At 43.4% G+C, this 23,794-nt stretch overlaps 1 protein-coding gene across 1 annotated transcript in view; it reads right to left on the reverse strand.

Moving 5' to 3' along the window:
* The window catches only part of CUNH1orf94 (chromosome unknown C1orf94 homolog), a 63,059-nt gene extending 40,246 nt beyond the window's left edge, over positions 1-22,813 (reverse strand). Inside the window, exon 1 of the mRNA XM_027864383.1 lies at positions 22,500-22,813. Within this exon, the coding sequence (XP_027720184.1) occupies positions 22,500-22,813 (314 nt within the window). The remainder of the gene's footprint in view (positions 1-22,499) is intronic.
* Positions 22,814-23,794: the final 981 nt, after the last annotated feature.

Raw genomic sequence — 23,794 nt, forward strand, 5'->3', positions numbered from 1 at the left:
AGGGGCAGCTAAGTGGCAGTGGATTGAACTCCAGTCGTGGAGTCAGGAGGACTTGAGTTCAAATCTGACCTCAGACACTTGACTTACTAGTTGTGTGACCCTGGGCAAGTCACTTAACCCCGATTGCCTTACCAAAAAAAAAAAAAAGTACACAAAAACACAAGAGAGATTTGAGAAACTCAGTCCTAGATGTGGCTTAAACAATGCATCTTTGTGAGGCACAGATGAATCCAAGAATCTGCACTCCTCTTCCTCTAAGCTTTGCAAACCATCATCTTCAACATGCTTATTTTTATTTTTTTACTAACAGTAATAAATATCACAACTGTTCAAAGTTTATAGAGTAATTATAGGGTTTACAAAATGCTCTCCTGTGGTATGTGGAAAAAGCACTGGCTGGAGTCAGAGGACTTAAGTTCAAATTCTACCTCTGACACATATCATCTGTGTAAACTTGGGTAACCTCCCTCGGTCTCAGTTTCCTCATCTGTAAAATGTTGGGAGTGGGACTAGATGACCTTTGAGGTCCCTCCCAGCTCTAAATCAATGATCTGATGACCTTGAGAAGGAGGCTGTGGAAAATATTTTTCAACAGGACAATCTAAGGCTTGAAACCATAATCAGGGACACTGAAGAAATGTTTTTATCTGCCTTCCACCTTAGCGAGCCAGCCCTTCTCCCTTCGTTACCAGGAAGACCTCAGAGACTGACCTAGGAAAGAACCTGCCAAGCACTCCATGAAGTCTGTATGGGGTTTAGGATTGAACCTGAACCAGGTCACTCATTGCAACTCAATTCAACATATTTATTGAGTGTTTACTTCATTGGGAGGGAACCTTGTTCTAGGCTCCCTAAAACATTGGTTTGCCCAAATTTCTACCACCGTGCAACTACATCTTTTTGAGAACCAGGGCTGTTTAGGTTGTGACAGAGAAGCCCAAAGAATTCTACAGGTTCAAAAGGTCACTTAATTTAGCACATTTGTTGAAAGGGAATACAGTTTTATCCCTTCCACATTGCAGGGGGTAGGGGTGCAGTGCCCTCACAATCTGGAAAACCCACATATGATTTTTGACCCTCCCTTCATACCAGAGAAGAAATCAGAATGATTACGGTATTTACAAATAAAATGTGTTGATATATTTATATTATACAATACTCCACATATACTTTATGAATTTCTGAGTTGCTAAACGTTTTCTATGTCACCTGATGGTCTTCATGTGTTGTGTGCAGCCTCTACAAAACTCCCCCCAAATTCCCATTTAATTTCTTATGCCAACCCACGATATATTGAAACCGTGATGGGGAAAGTCCCGATGTGGAAGGGATAACTGTACACTCTAGAGCATCACTTTAAGAATGTCCAAGACCTCTTGGGGAGCTCACTACCTCCTGAGGCAAGCCATCTTATTTTGGGATAGCTCTAATTAATGGCTAAGCAGTGCATCCTCCTATAGACTTGGAATCTGCCTTCCTATAACTTCCACCAACTTGTCCTAGTTCTGCCCTTCTGTATCTACACTGAAAAAGGCTGGTCTTTCTTCCATATGACAGCCTTCAAATGCTTGGAGACAGCTATTGTGTCCCCCCACCCCCATCATTTTTTCCCTCCTGGGCAAATATTCCAATTCTTTACTCACATACCATGGTTTTGAGTACCCTCACTATCCTGACTGTTCTCATTAGGAGGAATTATAGCTTATCATTGTCCTTTGCAATATGCAGTATCCAGATGAATACACTATGTTGCAGACCAATAGAAAAAGAGATGTGAGCATGCCATTATGGAAGGGTTTGCAGCATGCTGGCCAATCGGGTAGAGATGAGGTCTTTATTTAAGGCCATATCATGTCAGGATGTCGGTCCAGAATTGAGAGGGGCCTGAGGAGAATAAAGCCATATATCTGGTCTGAGAGATTCAAAATAAAAGAACAAGAACCAGAACCAGGGAATCCAGGCAAGAAGTTATCACAATGGGAAACAGGGTGTAGGGTGGGGTGGGCACAGGGTATCTAATCAGGAACCAGAGCCGAAAAGGCAAAGCAAAGGTAAACATTTCCAGGGGAATCAGGACATAGTAGCCTAATTTTCATGCCCAGCATTTCATGATCTACAGTCCATCCTTACTAAATAGTTGTCTGTATCACCCTCACCAGCTGACACCTGTACAATTTTCCACATTTACCAGGGATAGGGTCCAGACACAATACTCCGGATGTGGTTTGATCAGCAGGAGTGCTCCCTCCCCACTTCTCCCAACCAGCTTGATCTGGACTTGAGTCTTTTATTAATGCAGTCAAAGATCACATTAGAGTTTTGCTTTTGTTTTTGTTTTAGCAGCTACATCATCCTACTTGCATGTACTGGGATTATAGTCACTATTCCCTCCTCCTCCCCTCCCCCCCCCAGCCCCAGGTAGTTTTTCACATAAAAAAAGCCCCTAGCTTGTACTTGCACAAGTGATTGTTTTCCACCTAAATTCAGGGATTTACATCTATGTCTATTCAATTCCATCTTGTTAGTTTTTAACTATTGTTTCGGTTTATCCAAATCATTTTGGAATTTGATACAGCCTTCTAAAATAGGAACTATCCATTTCAGCACCATATCTTCTGAGTTAGCATGGTTGGTTTTTTTTTAACTTCTACACCTAAGACTTACTTACACACGCACGCACGCACGCACGCACACATGCACGCACACATGCACGTGCGAGTGCTGAACAAGAGAACAACATTGAACAGTAACACTGAATGGGAAAATATTGAAGAGAATGTTAGAAAGAGCTCTAGGTTCAAGCCCTGGCTCTGTAACCTTTAACAAGTTGAATCATCTGTACAGGCTTTAGTTGCCTCACCTTTAAAATGAAAGGGTTAAGCCAAATTATTTCTAAGGTATCTTCCAACTAATTCTATGCTTCTATGATCTTAATGCCAGATCCTTAAGTCCCACCACTAGAGACCTCTGTCATAGTTGAAATGGATACATACATTCATCCACATTCATCCACTTTTTCCAAGTATAATTATTCAACAATCCATGTAACAATACTATCACCAAGCCCATCTTGCATCTCTATATTGTTTAAAAGGATACAAGCAATGCCTAGCTAAAATCAAGCTCTATTCTGTGTCATTTCCCTGTTCTACTAGTACTTCTCCCACCCCCACCCCCACCCCCAAAGGAAAGAATGAAGTTATTTTGCAATGGCCTGTTAACAGTCAACTCCTGGTTGTGATTGCATTCTTTTCCAAGTTCTCATAATCCACCTACTTAAGAACCCATTCTAGAATTTTGTGGGAGTTCAGTATCAAGGTTACTGGTTCACTCTTTCCAGAATCCACCTTTCCTCTGCTTGTTCTAAATCATAACAACCTTGACTGTTCCAAGTCTTCTGGAACCTTTTCCATTATCCATGATTTCTTTTTTGAGTTAGCCAAAATTCAGAGACTGTCAAAGAGAGAAATAATGCATCATTCAGAGAAGCTAAACCAAACTTCCTGACTCCTGAGAATAAGAGTGAATCAGGATTAGTGGAGGTGGCTTCCCTGGATCTCTTCTTTGTCTCCTTAGTGGCTTCATCCATTTCTAGAAATGATAGCTGTCCAGTGTCAGCCATTTGCTCAGGAACTGTGCATTATTCCTGGATCCATGACACAAAGGACAATGTAAAAATAAAAGATATTGACTACTTGGCATCCCCCTCCAGAATAATGACTAAGATAGTATGCTGTTCATTTCCCAAACAGCAGTTCAGTGTACAGTATAACACAGAAGAAAGATGAAAACTGCTATCCATCTGAAGCCAAAGGGAAAAAAACAGGCAGAAAATAGTTAGTGTTGGATGAGGACATCAAAATAAATATTTTCATTCAGCTAAGGCATTTCAAGTCTGCTGCTAATACAAAATTAATAATCTCCTCCTATTTTCATGGCTAGGTCTCACAGGACCACTGAGGCTGCAGTTGTGCTGTGAGAACAAAGTGGTTTGCATGATGATGGTAGTGTTGGTGGTAGAAGAGATGGTGATGGTGGTAGTGGTAGTGGTGATGAGGATGGTGATGAAAATGGAGGAGGGGAAAGAAAAGCAGAAGACAAAAAAGGATGAAGAAATATTAGATCTTAGGAGCTAGAAATGGGCACAGAATATTAAGGCTTGGAGGCGCCTTAAAAAACCTTCTAGGTTAATGGAAGAAGTAACTGAGGCCCTGAGAAAGAATGTCACCTGACCAAAGTCACAAAGAAAGTAAATAATGGAGCTAGGACTCAAAGCCCAATCTTCTGACTCCCAGGTCAGTGTACTTTGCATTGGACTGCTAGTGATATTTTAATTTCGCAGAAACTGTCTATATTTCACAGAAATTTCACTGAAACCTTATATATTTTTGTGTGTGACAGAATTTTAGAATTGATCATTCAGTCCAACCCTTACCTGAACAAGAATGACCTCTACATCACACCCAACAAGTGATCACTCAGACCCTGCATTAAGACCTCCAGTGAGAGAGGACCCACTACCTTCAAAGGCAAGTGCATTCCACTTGGAGGTGGCTCTAATTATTGAGAATGTTTTCCTTAAATTGAAATTCACTTCTTTGCAACTTTCACTCATTGCTTCCAGTCCCTATCTCTGAAACCAAACAAGCCAATTCTAGTTACTCTTCCAAATGACAGCTAGCTCTTCATAGAGTCAAATAGAACTCTTATCTCCTCTTCTACCCCGAGTCTTCTCTTCCTCATGCTGAACATTCTCCTTTTCTTCAGTCAGTTCCACATGCACCATGATCTATCACAAGGTCCTTCTTCATCCTAGTTACCTTCCTCTAGATATTTCCATTTCAGCAATGCTCTTCCTTCTTAACACGTGGGACCCAGAACTAAACATAATGTTCTAGAAGTAGTCCAAACATGGCAAGCACATTAGTACTACTATCTTTCTAGTCCTGGTCACTACACCTCTCAATCCAGCCTAAGATTTGCATTAGCTTTCTTGCTAGACAAATCATACTATTGGATCCCATGGAGTCTGTGTTCTACCAAGACCCACAAGATTCTTTTTAGATCATCGATTTAGGTCTAATATAAAACTTCCGTACCATATTGATGAAGTTGATTTTGGAATCCTGTACAAGGATTTACATTTATTCCCATTCAATTTCATCTTATTGAATTCATCCGAATCTTCCAGGCTGTTGAGATCTTTTAGAATCCTGATTCTGTCCCCCAGTATATTAACTATTGGTCCCAACTTTGTGTCATCTGCCAGTTTGATCAGCATGGCACCCCACACCTTTATTGAAGTCAAGGATAAACATCTAACCAATGAAACCAAGCAGAGATTGTTTGGGTTTCCAAATAGAGACTTCCTCTCAAATTAACATCAAATTATTAGTGATTAATCTTTGGAGCCAGCCTTGTGTCTAGTTCCAAGCACACCTAATTGTACTATGATATAACCTCCATCTCTCTCTAGGTTCTACAGGAAAAGCAGGAGAGATGCTATCAGATACTTTGCTAAAATCTAGGCACATCTAGATCTGAGTATAAAGCAAAGATTGTCAGTGGTCAATTGGGAAAGATCTCACAGTTGCCTTCCTATATGTTTCAATTTGTAGCTCTTTCAATCTAGATTTGAATGCTCAGTTTTTCTGAAGGAAATAGGACCTTTGAAAAAAACTGGCTCATGTTACTCATGTGCAAGAAAGGCATTATCAGTTCAGTATTGAGCATATTTGCATGCTAGGCCTCGTTTTTTCATCTGTAAAATGGAGGAGAGGAGAAGTATACCAGATGATCTCAACAATTCCTTTTCAAAGTAAAGTCTGTGAGCCTTTGATCTTTGTCCTTGGCAAGAGAGCTTTAGGCAAGTAATCTTGGTGTGGTCATAGTTCAAAGTAAGGACATGATTACAGGGAGAGAAATGACTGATCCTGCTGCTCCCCTGTTAGCATGGGAGCTGTTGCAGGAAAATCTCCCCAGGCAAGAGTTCTATGCAAGTCATTTGGCACTCTCAGCTCAGGTGAGGGCTCCCAGATGCTCATTTCTGATGGTGTCAGGGGGGAAATCCCACCTGGAGCTGGTCTTCTCATTAACCTATTGCTCAGTGTCTGATGACTTGCTTTGTAAGGATAGGTTGTGTCCTAAGGAAGGAGGAATTCTCTACAAAATGGGGTCACCATGAGAAGGAAAATAGTAGAACTTCTCTAACGGCTCCCTAAATCTCTCTTCTAGAAGGGATGGGGTGGGGGTGGGGCTAGGCAGACCTTTCATAGAATGTCAGACCCAGCAAAGGCCTCTTTAAAGGTTAACTAGATGAACCCACTAAGATAATAGAATCTAGAGACCTGAGAAGTAATTCAGTCCAACTCCTCCATTTTCGATGTGAAAGAACTGAGGTTCAGAGAAATTTGTTAAATGACTTTCTCAAGGTCTCACAGAGAATAAGGCACAATTTGATCCTAACCCATCCAACTTTAAATCCAATGCTTTTCAGCTCTACTCCCATGTGGCTTTATGCCATGGTTCAAAGAGAGTAGAGAGGAAATACTGGGCAAGTGAAGTGAGTGGTAGGAACAGGAAGGACCCAGGGCCCAAATACAGCCCAGACCCTGGAGGGGACAATGAGTCAGAAAAGCTCTGAGTTGGGGAAAGAGGAAAAAAAAATGACAAGAAATAAATACAGCAATAAATAGAGCTTCAGCTGGGAATCAGAGTGATTCTTTTTGTTCAAATTATCTTTAAAACTTTTCATTTGAATCTGTTTAATAAGAAAAGGCTTACTCAGAGGAAGAAGTATTTTTTTAATATGACTAGGGAGTTGAATTGGAAAGAACATCGTAACAAAGATATTAAAAAGGGGATTAAATCAAACCACTAGTGCACCACTCTGTGGGCTCCCAGGAACCTAGGACTGAGGCACTTAAACCCGGTAACGTTTGATGAAGAAGGAGCTGCCAAAAGTGGGCCATAAATCCTGGTTGAGCTCCTCTCTTGATGCACTAGACACACTTCACCATCAAAGTCACAAAAGGGGATTGGGTGTGTGCTATTGAGATCAGTATCCTTTGAGCAAGGCATACATTAGCAAAGGCTACCAGCCCAATAGCCACTCCTCCAAGGGGACTTCCGGGATTGCAGTGGGGAATAAGGTCAAGAGAGGGTGGCTAGGATTCCTACTGGGACAAGCTCCTCATTCTCCAAGGGAGGCTTACAAACAGCAGATACTCAACAGCAATCCCCCTTCCTACACTGCCCCCTCTCCTCTAGCCTGGTATCTCTAAAGCCAAGACAAGATAGGAAGACAAAGACTTCTTTAACACACCCTTCTCCATCCCCCTATACTTGATCTGTCACCAAGCTCTGTCATCTCTTTCTGTGAAGTGTCTTTGAAGTGGGACTTTTTGCTCCATCCTCCAAGCCACCACTCTGATCTTGGGTCCTCATAACTTCACATCTAAATGATCACAATAACCTCTTAATTGCAGGCTCCTACTAGAGAAAGAGCCCCTGGAGTAAGAAGACCTGGACTTGAGCTGTATGACTGTAAGACTTTTGAGCCATGTGACTATAAGGACATCATCTGACCTCTCTGAATTGCAATTTCTGTTTCTCTAAACTAGGAAAAATAAGACGTGTACTAACTATCTCACCAGGTTTCTGTGGGGAGGAAATGGAAGAGTGAAAGGAAGATTCTTCATAAAGTGCTTTGTAACTGCCAGCTATTATCCTCCTCCTTCTCTTCCTCCCTTATCATCATCTCATACATCCTACATACCCACTGACAGACTGATTTTCCTAAAATATCCCATTTGATCACATCGCTCTCTTACTCAAGAACCCATGGTGGCTCCCTAATGACCATACAATTCCTCAAGGCCCACCACAGTCCAGCCCCAGTCATCCTTTTGTACAGTGGGGGGAAGACTATGCATAACCTCTTGGACAGACCATTGGATGAGGAGTTTCCAGAGGGGCATCAAGAGAGTGGCATCTCTATTAGAGGCTACCTATATGGGCTAGTGGGAAAACAAGGATCCAGGAGAATTAATAGATCACCTCTGAGTAGATCAAAGGCCACAAAGTCATCAATGCCAGATGGGAAAGAGACACTGATGAAATAATAATAATTCAGAGTTATATAGTGCTTTTAGGTTTGCAAAGCACTTTAAATTTTTTATCTTACTTGATACTCACAGAAACCTTGTGAGGCAGGTGTTATTATTATTTTCATTTTACAAATGAGAGAATTCAGAGGTTAAGTGATTTGCCAATACGCTTACACAGTTTTAAGTGAGTGTCTCGGTTTCCTGACCCAGGCTTCCTGACTCCAGTCTCAATTTGGACAAAAATATAAGATGGAATCATTAATACAAGAATTCAGTAAATCTGTTAAGTCATGATGACAGACACGAATATGAATGAAGGACTCTCCCAGTCATACTACACTCTAAGCAGACCCACTGCAGCTCAATGCTACAAATACATTCTACTCATCTTCTGGGTGCAAAACATTATCTTGCAAACAAGTTAGACCCCTTATTACCTCTGTGCCTTTGTTTCTATTTCCCTAACCTCCCCTTCTCTTCTACCTGCTTCTCCAAATCCTATCTATCCTTCCTCCTCCATGAAGCCTTATCTGACCACTCCAGCCCACATAGGTCTCCCTGTCATCTGAGACCCTCTTGGACATCAGAGTTAGAACTACCTTGTTTAACATATAACAGTTCTCCTGCTGTTTCACACGTATCTGAGAGTCTTATAGCCACCACCAGAATTCTTGTTCCTTTCAGGCAAAGATCAGGTCTTAGAATGATAGGACCATGGAACATCAGCATTGGAGACAACTTCAGAGACAGATGCTGGAAGAAAGGAAGCACTTGAATACCGGTGTCCCCACAGTGTCAAGACCAGGGCTGAGCACTTAGTAGGTGTCTATAAATGCTTGTTGACTGGTTGATTGAAGGAAAAATTTTTCCATCATAAATTAGCTCCTGATTGTCCGAATCCACAGCATAGAGGACGCATGTTAATTCCAGCTCCATGCCAACTCCAGGGTTGATTTAACACCTGCTAACTAAGCAAGCAAGGCTTTAACTCACATCATTCTGAGGCCAGATTCCACCACTTGACATTTACTTGTTAAGGAGAAGAAAACGTAAATCCATATCTGAGCAAAATAATGTATGGGTTTCATTGTCTGACCAATTTTGCCCATCCAAAGTGACCTCATGTATTTCTTGATCTAAGGTTGATCCAGATTGCAGGACAACTGATTTACCCCTGTACTTGCTTCCTCCTCTCAAATTGGCACCTAGCCCAATGCATCTGGACCAGCTCTCTGAAAGTGGCTCCCCAACACCCACCATGAGAAAGTCCATGAACAGGGGCCATCAACAGCAGATGGTGACAAGTGCTCTGTGTTTCTTCCCATAGCCACAGGCTCCTGAGCCTCCTTCCTCCAGATGGTCTATGGTCTGAATACTATGGAATACAATGAGGGCATTAACCCTTCTTGTCCTGACCACAGGACTAAACTAGATAGGGAGGAGGGGAGAGTGCAAAGAGCTAGATGTGTACTGCACATATAGAAAAAAAAAACAAAAAACCAAACAATTGTTGATCATTAGACCTGCCCAAGAGGAGAGTGGGCTGCCTCAGGAGGGAGTGAACTCCCCTTCACTGGAGGTCTATAAGCAAAGGCTTGTATTGTTGTACAGGTATGAGTTGGACTAAGACTAGATGTACCCTGAGATTGTGTCATTTTGTGGGAACACCCCTGATTTGTTGGGAACATTGCAGAGGGAATTCTGTAACAGATTGTGGTGATGAGATGAGGTTATGAGGCCCTGAGGTCTCTTCTGCTTCTGGGATTCTAGGATATTATGACTTTTCATATTAGACCCCAGTTGATCTCGTTTTTGAACTTGTTTTGTTGTTTACAGAGTTCTAGCCCATTCAACACACACTTGTTAAGTGAGTACCTTTGAGGCATTGTGCTGGGATCTGAGGCTCACAGGAAAGTTTCCAGCTCAGGGACAGATTGGATGAGATGACTACTCTAAGGATCTGCAATTCTGTAATGTGTGAAGGACACATACATACCTCACTCCTTTGATAAGTGCCATTGCAGCAGGGAGAGAAACTAGGGGGTAGATGGTAGGGAGAGTATTATTTTGACTATCAGATGAGCAATTATGGTTGTAAGCAACCTGAGAAAAATGATAAGGGGTGGGAGACATACAGAGAGAGGTGGCAATGGACCAGTCCAATGGTGAGGGAAGAAAGGCCTTTGATGGAAGGAGACAGTCAGTATTAAGGTGGGAATGCCCCCAAATTAGGGAAGATCACCAGAAATCAGAAGACTTCCCAGTTGGCTATGAGAGTTGCATGAAATTTAAACCAATAAGCCAAAGGAGAGGTAGCAGACAGTTGGGCTGGGTGAGGCAGTTGGAATGAGGAGGCAATTTGACTGGGCAAGTAGTTGGGTTAAGGAGGCAATGATAGACTGAGCCCAAGCAGATGAACTGGGCACACAAGTAGGCTGAGGAAAAAGGCTCATAGGCGGTTGGGCTGGACACACATTTGGACTGAGTAGACAGTTACACTGAGGCTAGACTAAATGGGCAGTTGGGTTGAGATTGTTGGTGTGTGCAGGCAGTTGAAGAGGACTGACATTTGGGCTGAGGACGCAGTTGGACTGAGCAGACAGTTAGGCAGTTGGACTCAGGAGACAGTTGGGCTGAGCCAGTTCAGTCTAGAGGATTCTGGGAAGGAGCCTTGTTCTTTCCTAGGCAGACATTTGAAGGGAGAAATCACAAATCAAGAAAGGCTGGGGACTCTCCTGCCCTAAGGTAATGACACCCTGACCTTCAGCCTCAGTCTGCAGAAAATAGATTCAATCAGCAAGCTTAAAGCTGGCCAGCCCTGTAGCAATGAGATTACTTTGCTTCCTAAGATCTCTCCCATTTTTTTCATTACTCACAGGTTACATCTTATTCCTGTAAATCAGCAGTTCTCAAAATGGGACCCCTGGGGATATCTGAGACCCTTTCAGGAAGTCATTAAGGTCAAAACCATTTTCATTGTAATACAGAAATGTTTTGATTTCTAATACAGTAAATATTGATATAATCCACATAAATAAAAGTTCTTTGGGGTCCTTAATGGGACAGCTAGGTATCAAAGTAGATAGAATGGCAGGCCTGGAGTCAGGAAGACTCATCCCCTGAGCTCCAATCTGGCCTCAGACACTTACTAATAATATTTTTAAAGAGTATTAAAGGGTCTGAGACAAAAATTTGAGAGTGGTTGCTATAAATAAATACCCTCGCTTCAAACTGAAAAGGGGCTCCAGGTTGATAAATTGAAAAGAGAGAGGAGACAGTGATGGGTTTGAATCTAACCAGGGTAGCAAAAGTGTTTCCTTGTTTTGTTAGAGAAGGGTGATGAATTAGGAAGAAGTATCTGACTGTAGAGTAGACCTGTGACCTCTAGGTGACTCAGGAGGTTTGAAGTGTCCCAGCCTGGAATGGAATTTTGTTCTTCTCAGGATAATAGAGATGAGATCCCCTCCTGGGATTTTCTCCAGCATGCTGGTGGTAGGTATCTTTTTATATAATGGGAGTGGGGGGGGGGGGCAAGAGACAGACAAAATCAAGAATGAAGCTGCATTCCTGATGAAAGGATTGTGGAAGACTTCTCAGAAAGGGTGACTGACATTTGAGTGGGGCATGATTTTAACAGGCTGACACTGAGGGAAATAGTCTAGTCAAAGGGAATAATAAAAAGCTTGAGCAAAACTCCAGGATGGAGGATGCTGAGTAGTCCAATTTGGGTAGAATGCAGAAGATTGTTAGGGGGATAGTGTGTGATAAAGCTGGAAAAATGCATTGGGGTCAGATTTTAGAGGACCTTGAATGACAGGATAAAGAGTCTGAGCTTTATTTAGTAGGCAACAGGGAGACAGTAAAGTGTTTTGAAGAGGGGAATAACATTCTTGACACTGTGTTTTAGATGGATTAATAGGGTAGTGGTGGTTAGGGATAGATAGGGGCTGGGGAGGGAATGGAGGGAAATCAGTTAGGATACTAGCAAAATGGATGAAGTAGAGAATAATTTGAACTGAAATGATGCACGTATTCTTCAGATTTAGAGCTAGAAGAGACGCTGGAGACCAACTGTGCAAACTCCTCATTTCACAGAAGATGAAAGTAAGGCCCCAGAGAAGCTAAGAGACTTGCTGCTCAATGTCATAGATGAAGTAAACAGTATCACCAGAATTTCAACCCAGGACTTCTGACTTCAGATACAATTCCTGCCCCATCATTACCATGTGTTGGGAATGAAAGGAAAAGGATGGGTGTGAGACCCATTCTGCAGCAAACTGCCCCCTCTATCATCCCTACTCTCTCACTAATCTTCAATCTTTCTCTGTCTATTGTCTGTTTCCCTACTAACTACGGACATGCCTAGGTTTCTTCCACATTCAAACACTTTCACTTGATTTGTTCATCCCAGCTAGGTATCCACTTAGATCTTTCCTCCAATTTTTGGCTTAACTACTTGAGAACATCATGTACAATTGATGCCTCAGCTTCCTTTCTTTTTCATTCTCTTCCTAACTCTTTGTAGTCTGGCTTCTGACCAAATCATTCAATTGAAACTCAAGTTATCAGTTGTGAATTCTAATGGTTTCCCCCCAACATTTCACCTACTTGACCTCGCTCTACAGATTTTGGTACTGTTGATCACTCTCATCACTTTGATATCCTTTTTTTCTAGGTCTTTATAACACTACTCTCTCCTAGTTCTCCTCCTATATGTCTGTCTGACTGCTCAATTTCCATTGTGAATCTTCATCCAGGTCATGCATGCCTATTAACCATGAGTGTCTCCCAGTGGTCTGTCCCAGGCTCTCCTCTCCCTAATAATATTTTAGTTGGTGATCTCATTAGCTACCATAAATTCAAATATCTCTATGCAGATTATTTTAAGATCTATTTGTCCAGCCCTGACTTCCTGTCTCTAATCTCTAATTGCCTATTGGACATCTCAAAATGGACATATCAAACTCTATATGTCCAAAGCAAAACTCACTATCTTCTCCCTAAAACCCTTTCCTCTTCTTAAATTCTCTATTGCTGTTGAGGGTACCACCGTTCAGGTTTGAAACTTAGGGGCCATCCTCAACTTCTCATTCTTTATCATCTCCTAAATGGAATCCATTGCCAAGGTGTATTGATTTTACCTTCATAACATCTCTCACATATGTCCCCTTCTCTCCTCTGATACTGGTACCACCCTGGTCCAGGCCCTCATCACTTCTGAGGACTATTGCAATAGCTGCTTGTGGGTCTTCTTTTCTAAAATATGGTGCCCAGAACAGAACCTGGTCTGTACCACATCATTCCTGCTGAGCTACTTCTCCTCCTAACTTTACTATTTCTCTTTGTGGCATCACTATCTCTATGCAGACAACTTCCAAATTGATACATCACACTCTCTTCTCTCTTTCCTGAGTCTCACACCATCAGTTGCCTTTTGAACATAACTCAACATATCCGAAACATAACTCACATTTTTCCCCAACCCACTGCTCTTAACTTCCCTAATTCTGTTGACTACATCACTGTCCTTCCAGTCACCCAGATTTGCAGCCTAGAAGTCATCTGCACCTCTTCACTCTTCCTCTCCTTACACAGTCAATTATTGGCAAACATCTTGTCTATTCTTCCTGTTCAATGTCTCCACCATCTTCATTGGGACCCTCACATCTTGTTTGTATTGTTACAATAGCCTCCAGATCAGTCTCCCTACATCCAATCTCTCCCCTCTCCACTTCATCCTTCATGCAGCTGCTACAGGACTATTCCTAAATCACAGGTCTGATAGTGCTACCTCCCTGCTGAAGGAGCTGCAGTGGCTCCCCATTGCCTCTAGGATCAAGTACAAACCCTCTAAATGGCCGTTTCAATCTTTCTAGTCTGATTGCATAATCCACTCCTTAGACCCAGTCAGATTGGCAACTGGCCTCTACACTGATCCCATGAATGCCTCTCAGCTCCCCACTTTCCAACCTTAGCGCATGTACTCCATGCCTGATTGACTTTCTCTCAGCTTATTTCAAGTCTCCACTCCTTCAAGGCCTTTCCTGAGTTCCTCAGTTGTTATTGTCCCACCCCTCAAAACCCCTTTGTACGTGTTTTGTACATAACCTGTATTTGTCTGCAGACATGTTGTATTCCCTTAGCAGAGAATAACCTCCTTGGGGGAAGGAACTATCTCACTTCTTTATTCATGTCCCCAGTATCTACCAGAGACTGGAATGTACTGAGTGCTTTAAAAAATAATTTTGATTCATTGACTCTCTGCAAACATCTTTTAAATTTGCCTTCTCCTCTCTTCAGCAGACCAGAAGATCCTATGTGGGTAACAAATTGTTTTTTGCTTCTAGAACAGGGATCATAGCTTTAGATCTCGAGGGAGTCTCAGAGGTCATCTACTTATCCCATATTTTGGAGGTGAGGCAGCTCATACCCAGCAAGAAAAGTCACTTGCTCGAGATCATGCCCCAGGAAAGAGCTGTCAGGACTCACCCCTCAGTCTTGGGACTCCTAAACTTTAGACCAGGGCACCATGTCCACTACCTCATTTTTACAGCCTCTTAACAGGTATTTCTACCTCTGCTCTCTCCTCTAATTTATTCATCATATCATTGCCAAGATAAATTTCCTCACACACAGATCTAATGGTGATCTACTCAAAGGTGACTCTTCTGCTCAGCGTCATTCTACTGTTAGTTAATAATGAGCAAGTAAAAACTCCTCTGCTGGCTTTCAGGACCCTCCACCCTCTTTCCTGAGCCCATCTGTTCAGCTTTATTCCATATTATAAACCTCAAAATGCTCTAGTCAAGTCAACTCCATGGCCCACACAAACTATTCCATGCCCCACTCTCTCACCTCTGTCTTTAAAAAAAGAAACAAAAAACAACTATTGGGGCAGCTAGGTGGCACAGTGGATAGAGTACCAGCCCTGGAGTCAGGAGGACCTGGGTTCAAATCTGACCTCAGATACTTGACACTAGCTGTGTGACCCTAGGCAAGTCACTTAACCCCAACTGCCTCATATACAATTAATTATATTCTTTATGCCTGGAATGCCTCCTGCTCCTTCTTTACCTGTTGAATTGCTACTTGCCATTTAAGGCCCAGTTCAAATGGTACCTCCACTAGGAAGCTTTTCCTGATCTCCCTCATACTTCATCTAGTGCTTTGTTAGTATCTCTCTGAGACTTTTCCTGTATTGTTCTATATTATGGTTATCTCTGTTGGTAATCTCCTCCCACCCCAACCACAACCACACTTGACTGTAAGTTTCATGAAGGCAGGGCCCACATCTTATCTAAACTTTATCTGAACTAACTCTCGGAACCCAGCCCTCTGGTCTGCACACAGTAAGTATTTAGTCAATGTTTGCTAAATGAATGAATGAAGAGGAATGTCTTCTGCAGAGTGAGGGGGAAGGCAGCTAGGCAGGGCTTGGGGTAGGGTTAAAAGAAAGAAGAGAAGATTTGGAATAGCTACTGGGTTTCCTATTCCTTTTTCCTTTCCTAGGCCTAATCCCAGGCTTCCTTTCCTGGCTGAGATCACAGTCTTGGCCTTGACTCTTGACCCTGACTTCTCCATCAGCCATATCCCATCCTGACTCTAAGAGGGTTGGGAAACATGATGGCTGGGGAATCACTTTTCCTAAGTGAGCTTCTGTCAGGACCATGTGATTGGAAAGAGATCTCCACATTCTCAGTCTAAAGTAGACAAGCAGGACTTTGGGTAGAAAGGGAAGGGGAATTAATTTCTAACAGTCAGAACTCTCGGCAATGGGCTCGACTGTCTCAGGGAGTGAGCTGATCACTGGAGTCACTAGAAATGTTGAAGAAAAGGCGGATAACCACACAAAGGAAGCCATAAAGAGGCTCTTGGCATGGGAGTAAAGACTTGGACCAGATGTTGCCTCTATGATCTCTTTCAGTTTTCAGATTCCATGCTTCATTTGTTCCTCCATTCATTCAACTAGCATTTAGAATCTTTCACCTAGACTTCTTGAGCTAAGAAGACTTCATTCACAGTTGTTTATAGAGAGACTGAAGAGTATAATATCAGCAGATCCTCATTGGCAACAAATTATCTTTTGCTTCTGGAACAGGGATCATAGTTTTGAATTTTGAAGGGATCCCAGAGGTCATCTACTTATCCCACATTTTGCAAATGAGGCAGTTCAGACCCAGCAGGAAAAGTCACTTGCTCAAGATCATGACCCAGGAAGTCGTTGTCATGACTCACACCTAAGTCTTTTCACTCCAAATCCAATGTTCTCTCCACACAAGTTGTCCCAGGGCCCAAGGGCCAGACCCAAGAGGACATTTGGAAGGAAAAGAATCAAGATATGTAAATTCTAGTGAGTCAGAAGGAAAATGTTTGGAGGTGAGATTATTATGAAGGTAGCAACTCTGGGCCAGGTGAGGGGAAGGGCAGGGTGTTGTTAAGTAAAATTGATGAGGCCACAAAGAACTCAACTGAATTAAATCTAATGATTATTAATCACAAAAATCTCAATGACTTTGGAAACTCAGTTTCCCTGTGGCAAAATGACAGAATTGAACTTAGTCTCTAAAGTCACTAGCATCTAATATGTACTAGGCTTCAGATGAGTATACAAAGCTTGCTTTTACAGATCCCAAAGTCCTCCATGTTGCACTTCTTCAGGCACCATTTCTGGGCTCCAGCATCCCAGTAAGCCCTCTTGTATTTACAACACTGATGAAAAGAAAGTCTCTTGCCATTCTCTACCTGTGGGAGGGAGCTGGGTATAGATATTTTCCAAGCCACACCTAACTGGAAGATCATTTATGTTGTAACTTTAAATTATGAAATATCTTTTGGAAAGGTCTCAGAACTTCCAATTTACCTTTCTAATTAGGTTTTGACAGAGAATAACAACAATGATGTAAATAAAGTAGAAAGAGCCATGCTTAAGTTTGAATAAAAGCAAAGCTCCCAGAAGCTGACAGGTTAGTGGTGCTGATTAAGGATAAAGCAGGCAGTTGCCACAGTGACAGAATGGGAGAATTGTGGCTGGGGGAGGAGTCCAACTGAGGCGTGGCAGCTCCTAGGAGCAGAGAATACAGCACCCACCCTGGCTGGCTGATGGGGGGGGGAAGGGGGGGCACCAGCAGCACTGCTGAGGACCCACCCCAACAGTGGAAAAGGGAGGGGGGTTAACTCACAAGCAGGAGCTGTGAAATGTAGCCACCCAAATAAGAGCCACTAATTTCAGACCACTGGCATGTCCCCCCCCCATCAGGCTGCCCTGCCAATGTCATTTCACAATAAGATTGTTAATATATGATAACACATCGTCCTGTAAAGTGAAGAAACCTACAGTAATGCTTTTTGACTGATGGCCCATTTACAAAATGGTTTCGATGGAATCATCTGCCCCCTGTGATGGCATTTCACCTAATGTGTTTTCACAGACCCAATTAACAATGTTAGGCAGGATATAACTTGATTTTTTTTTCAGCTAGTGAACAAAATGTACTAGGGTAGAGCCATAATAACAGTCTGACCAATCCTGGTCACATGAGCAAGATCAATGAACTTATTGATCCAAGTGCCCTGCTTAAGAGAAATATTCCCAGGTGTGACACCAAGACAAAGCCTGTCCCTCAGGGGGAGATGCTAAAACTGTTATTGAAACTGAGGAATATCAAGGTCAGCCCATGTTTCTGATGATATCCTGAGGAGTGCCAGGTCCATCTACACAGATCTGAGGGCTCACAAAGTTGGGGAGCGATCAGAGCTGATCACATACATACACGTATTTGAAACAGCTCCCAGGCTTCAGACAGAAGCCACAGTTCACTCAGACAATGGGGGCAGCTTCCAGAGCTAGGGCTCATGTACACAGGCTGGAAAGCTCCCAGTACACCGGCCAGAAAGTACCCAGAGTCAGATAGTTCATGTAATAATTGGCCCAATAGACTGGGGTTCACTGAAGCACATGATCTGATTAGTTTATTGAATGAATAGCCAGCATTTTCATAGTGCTTGTGCTTCTCATACATCATCTCCTTTGATTCTTGTAGCACCCCTGTGACTTAGGCACTACAAGCATTATCTCCATTATTATCTCCATTTTAGAAGTGAGGAAACCACAAGAAAAAAGTGTCTTCCCCAGACCACATACAGAGGACATACACATACCACATACAGCTAGACCATATGCAAAGCCTAGATTCAAACACAGGTGTCCTGATGCTACATTATGAGACAGCTCCCAAAGTTGGGGCTCCCCCACACAAGCTCCCAGAATCCCTTTCGGCATTGCCATAGGAATTGGTATAAAAATCACCAGAGTAACATACATTGGTATGATGCCATCAAAATCTACAAAACACTTTCTTTACAGTAGAAGGGAAGCTACCTGAGGGCAGGGACTGCTTTGTTTTGTCTCTTGTATGCTCAGCAATATGCAAGCACAGGGCTAGAAAGTGGAGAAAGTATGTCCTCAGTAGTGGGGAGAATTTTGGTAGATGTAGGGGGGAAGGGAGCTTGCACATTGGAAGCACTTAAATATTTGTTGAACTGAATCACAAAATCTCAGGAAAAGGATCCCAGAAATGACCTAGTCCAATGTATACCTGACCTCGAATCCTCTGTACAGCATTCTTAAAGAGAGGTCATCCAGTCTTTATTGGAAAATGAACCGCCCTGAGGATCCTGCCTGCTGCTTCCTGAGGTAGTCCACCCCAGTTTTGGACAGTGCTCATCATTACATCAAAATCTAAATTTGCCTCTCTGTCACTTCTCCTCATCATTCTGCTTCTTCCCTCTGGGGCCAAGCAGAACATGTCAAATCCCTTTTCTATGTATCAGCTCTTCAAGCACTAGAAGGTCATCTTCATTGCTTCCAAATCTTTTATTCTCCAGGTGAAACATCACTGGGTACTCAATCATTGCTTAAATCAAGTAGCTCCTAGTCCCCTCACTAAACTGGTTACCCATCAGTGGAATTCTCCAGTTCATCAGTGTCCTTTCTAAAATTTCTCACCCAGTCTTGAAAACATTGCTCCAGATGTGATCCAAATATGAAACAATATGGCAAGGCTCACATCCTTTCACTCTGGATACTGCTTAATACTGAGCTCTAGTGTCTCTGGCTGTTCTATCACACTGTTGGCTCCTATAATTTTGTTTTTAAAGTCAAATGTAGGATATACTACACCTATCCTTAATAAATTCCATCTTGCTCTAATCTGTCAATAGCTCCAAGACTGGGTCATTTGTAAAAACTAGAGAGCAATCAGACATAGCCTAGGAAATGTCCAGAGAGGGAGTTAGATAACAAATGCATGCTGAACAAATGAATACAGAAATGAACAAAACTCATGCTTACAGAGCAGACAGTTCCCAAGCCTGGGCTTATGCCTATAGCGCAGATAGTTCCCAGACTGGGGATAATGCTTAAAGGCCACTCAGCTCCTAGAAAGCACTTCCCTGAAGCACACCACTTGATCAGTTCCTTGACTTGAAGTTGGATGTTTGTTGAATGAATAAACGATTGAATGAGCTTCATGCACATAGGTCCCACAACTTATTCTCAGACCACAGATCATGCACACAGCCAGGACAGCTTAAGAATAAATGAATGAATGAATAAAGCTTGTGTACATGTCAGAGATCTCTGGACTGGGGCTCACACCCAATGACCAAACAACTCACAGATTAGGATTCATACACACAGCCAAACCTACTCCTACACCTGAAGAATGAATGAATGAATGAATGAATGAATGAATGAGACTCATGCTCACAGGCTAGATGTTTCCCAGACTAAGTTTCACGCACATAGTTTTATCTGTTTCTAGATCTAGAGCCAGATAACATTTGCTGACTGACTGAGTGAGGCTCATGAACATAAACCAGAAAACTTCCAGGCTTGATCTTTATGATTATATAGGCTAGGCATTTCCCGCACATCTGGCTCATATACATAGGCTATGAAGCAACCAGATTGGGGTTTGTAGAAGCTAAATACCATATTAGCTCCTAAATCTGGGGCTAGATAATAAATTTTTGTCAGATGAATGAATGGATAGGTGTATGGATGAATGAATGAATGAATAGATAAATTAATGAATGTGATGTACATAGGCCAGACAGTTCCCTGACTGGGCTTCATGCACATGGGGTCGACATCCAGATCCCAAGGTTTTTGGACAAGCCAGACAGTTCCTGAACTAAAGGCTTATGCACACAAGCCAGAAAGTTTCCATAACTGGGATTCATAAACAAACATAAACCATTCAGTGCCTGTATAGAGGCCAGATAACTCCAGCAATTGGTGGATTTGTCATCATTTCAAATAAGTTTCAAAAGATGGGACTTCCACTTCATAAGCAGATTCCTAAATATACCATGGTGATATACTTGGTTGTTGCTTGAACAGTTATAATGAGATTGTATCAGACACATCTGGGCAATTAAAAGTATAGTAACTTGCATTTTATACAGTTTTTTTATTTAAAATTTCTAAAGTACTTTAATAGCTATCATCTCTCATCACCCTCGCCACAACCCCGAAGGCAAACAGGATCAAGTTCATTACTCAGTTTAAAGGAGGGGAAACAGAGGTACAAAGGGGTTAATCAATTTACTCTGACTCATACAGGATCAATGGCACACCCCAAACTAAAGTGAAGATTTTCTCACAGCCATACATTCGCACCCCAGTCCAATTCTGCAGTCCACATACAAAGTCGAGGATTGGAGAAAAGAGAGGCCTGGAAGAAGCCAAGGCTATTCAGGGGAACCAAGTCCCATGCTAAAAAACCCACGACTAATATACCAATCTGGATGTCATCTGCAGGTCAGTTAGTGCCAGTGGCAACTGTCTAATTTGAAATTGGAAGACTTCACCCCTTAGTCATCCAGAGGCAGTATAGTCTGGGGTGAGAGGGCTAGAGTTTGAATCTAGGCTCTACTGCATACCTGTGTGGCCTTAGCCAAATCACTTGCCCTCTGTTTCCATCTCTGTGAAATGAAGGAACTGGACCAGCTCAGTATTAAGGCAGACTGGCTTGCAGCTCTGCATCAGCACTGTTCAGCTGCACCAAGCTTGGGATGTTTGTTTCTCTAATGCAGCTGAGGCAGACTGAAAATAGAGTGCCTTGAAATTCCTCCTCTCTGACACGGACTGCAGAACAGGAGAGACGGGAAAGGAGGCAGCTGAGCTGTTTGCATCTTCAGCCCACTGATGCGCTTAGGGCTTTCTATTCTCTGGGATCCAAAGGTAAGCTTTGCAACAGTCTATGAGCAGCCGCTAACAGCTGGTCATTGCCTGGGTGCTGCTTGGATTGGCAGGCAAAGACTCCACCAACTCCCCAGTGCCATTCTCCACTGTGCAGAACCATACACAGAGGCCTGCAACACTAAATTATCACTTAGCCTCTAATTAGCACTTAATTATTAACACTTAATCCATCTGTAAAATGGGGACAGCACTATCTGCCTGGAGGGGATGTTGTGAGGAGTAATTAATTCAGGTTTACAATAACCTTTGAAGACAGAAAACTTATGGAAAGACTAAATAGGGGCATGAATCACAGCCTTTCATTTCCTCTCCTGCCTCTCCCTCCCTATCCCCCAGCTCTTGTTGCCCTGCTTCCTCTTGCCCTCCGCCTCTGCCCCAGTATAGACACTTGGCACTCCCAGACACAGGGTTTCCCAGCAGGAAATAGGCATATTTACAGCCATCTTCTAGAATGTGTTAATTTTCTATTATGGTCTTTGACGATGTCAGGGCTTTCCCAGTAAATATTTTGATGTGTGCTTTTGGAGAGGTTTCTGTAGCGGCTGAATGGGACAGCTGCTTTCCAAGCTGGGGGATTCCAGATGTGGCTCCACACCAAGAAGATCGGTTTATATGATGAGAAAGAAAGTGAGTATCTCTGAAAAGCAACTCCCAAGAAATCCTCATCTCTAAACCATCTCTGAGGAGGAACTTAGGAACCCTGGGGGTGGGTAGACCTTTGGGACTGGCAGATCATACTAGCTCTGATCAATGCAATTTTCTTGCCTCTCAAATCCAAGACTTTGGGTGGAAAAGTGATAGTAGCAGGCAAGGAAGAAAAGTTGGCCCTTCATCCCAGAATAGTCCCAAAAGGTGCCCCAACTATCACAGGGCACAACTCTTCCCAGGGCTTTATTCCTTGTAGCTCCTGAGGCTTGTGGGCCTGGTGTGGTGATTTGTTGGCATTGGAAAGCCTAGAGGGAAATGTGAGACATGAGGACACAAGGTCAGCCACCATAGAGTGGCTGCAGGTATGGAGCCAAGGGAAATATTCTCCACAAGCAACTGCCTCCCAAGGAATTAGACCTTTCATGCTCAGAGTCCCCCAGCCCAAGTTTCTGTCACGGCAGGGGAGAAACACTCACTCATCCTGGAAAGTGCTGTCGTGGTCTCTGAGGGCACCAGGTGGGGCAGCAATGGTCTGTGTTGGTACCATTGCCTCTGCCCTAGGCTGGAAGGCTTCTGGGAGGCCCTGGGCCCTCTTCCATATCTCATGGCAGGTCTTGTCCAGGCTGTCTTGAGGTGTGTCCTGGTGGATCCAGATATGCCTGGGGAACGGGCCCAGGGGTGAGGGGCGCTTGCTGGTCACCGTGGAAGAAGGGAGCCCGTTCCCGCTGGCCATCATCCTCCTCTCTTTGCAGAAGGGCCCTTGCCTGCCCAGGGCTCCAAGACAGACCATCCACAACTCCTCATTCACCAGAAATCGAGTTGGGGATATGGGAGTTTAAGGGGTCAGATTTTTCTCTCCTCCAAGGACAATTGTTTTACAAGGCTATGTGTGTTTGTGTGCGAGTGTGTGTGAGAGTGAGTGAGTGTGTGTGTTCTGAGGGAGGGATTGTTTTGATTTTTTTATTTGCTCTTTCCTTTTCTTTTGCCCCCCTCCCCCCTCCCCCAGAAGAAAATATTTTAAAATAAAAGACAACAAACCTAGTAGCTTAGTAACCGTGGAATCCCTGGAGCTCAGGATCCTGGCGACTGGGCCGGCAGAATAACAACTGGAGACAAGCTGAGAGGGGTAGCCAGGGGCCGGCAAGGCCTCTTCCTCCCGATACTGCCACAGCAGAGAAATAGGGCAGCCGTGGCCGGGATAACCCGCCCTCAACTCCTCCACTCGCCCACGTTAGTTCAGTCCTGGAACATCACCCCTCTCCCCTCTCCCCTTTCTCCTCTCCCCTCCCGGCCAGAGGCGTTCACAACTGGGCAGTCCAGGCACGAGACTCCTTCAGGAAGGGGGGTGGGGTGGGAGAGAGGGCTCAGACCCTCCCCCATCCTCATCTGCTTTCCTGACCCTCTCGAGCCAACCGCCCCTCCGAGCCTCCTACCGCCCCAGTGCACATCCTTCTACTGCCCCCGCAGCCCTATCCTGGGGGTGAGGTAGGGGACCTAGGGATGGGGAGGGTAACAGAAAAGGTCCACAGCTCAGGCTTCAAAGCTCCAAGAGATCTGAAAGTCAATCCTTTCCATTTTACAGATGAGACAAACGAGGGCCAGGAAGAAGTGTGAGTAACAGGTAAGTAACAGAGTAGTATTTCGCACCCATGTCGTTGGTCTCCCAAGCTAGTGTTCTTTCTCCTGCAGCACACAGCTCCCGGTATTTAGAGGTAGAGACAAATCGCGCGCCCTCCTCAGCCTCTTCCGCCAAACCTCACTCGCTGCAACA

The sequence above is a fragment of the Vombatus ursinus genome, unplaced genomic scaffold (assembly GCF_900497805.2).
Source record: "Vombatus ursinus unplaced genomic scaffold, bare-nosed wombat genome assembly UNPS02014775.1, whole genome shotgun sequence".
Classification (NCBI taxonomy): domain Eukaryota; kingdom Metazoa; phylum Chordata; class Mammalia; order Diprotodontia; family Vombatidae; genus Vombatus; species Vombatus ursinus.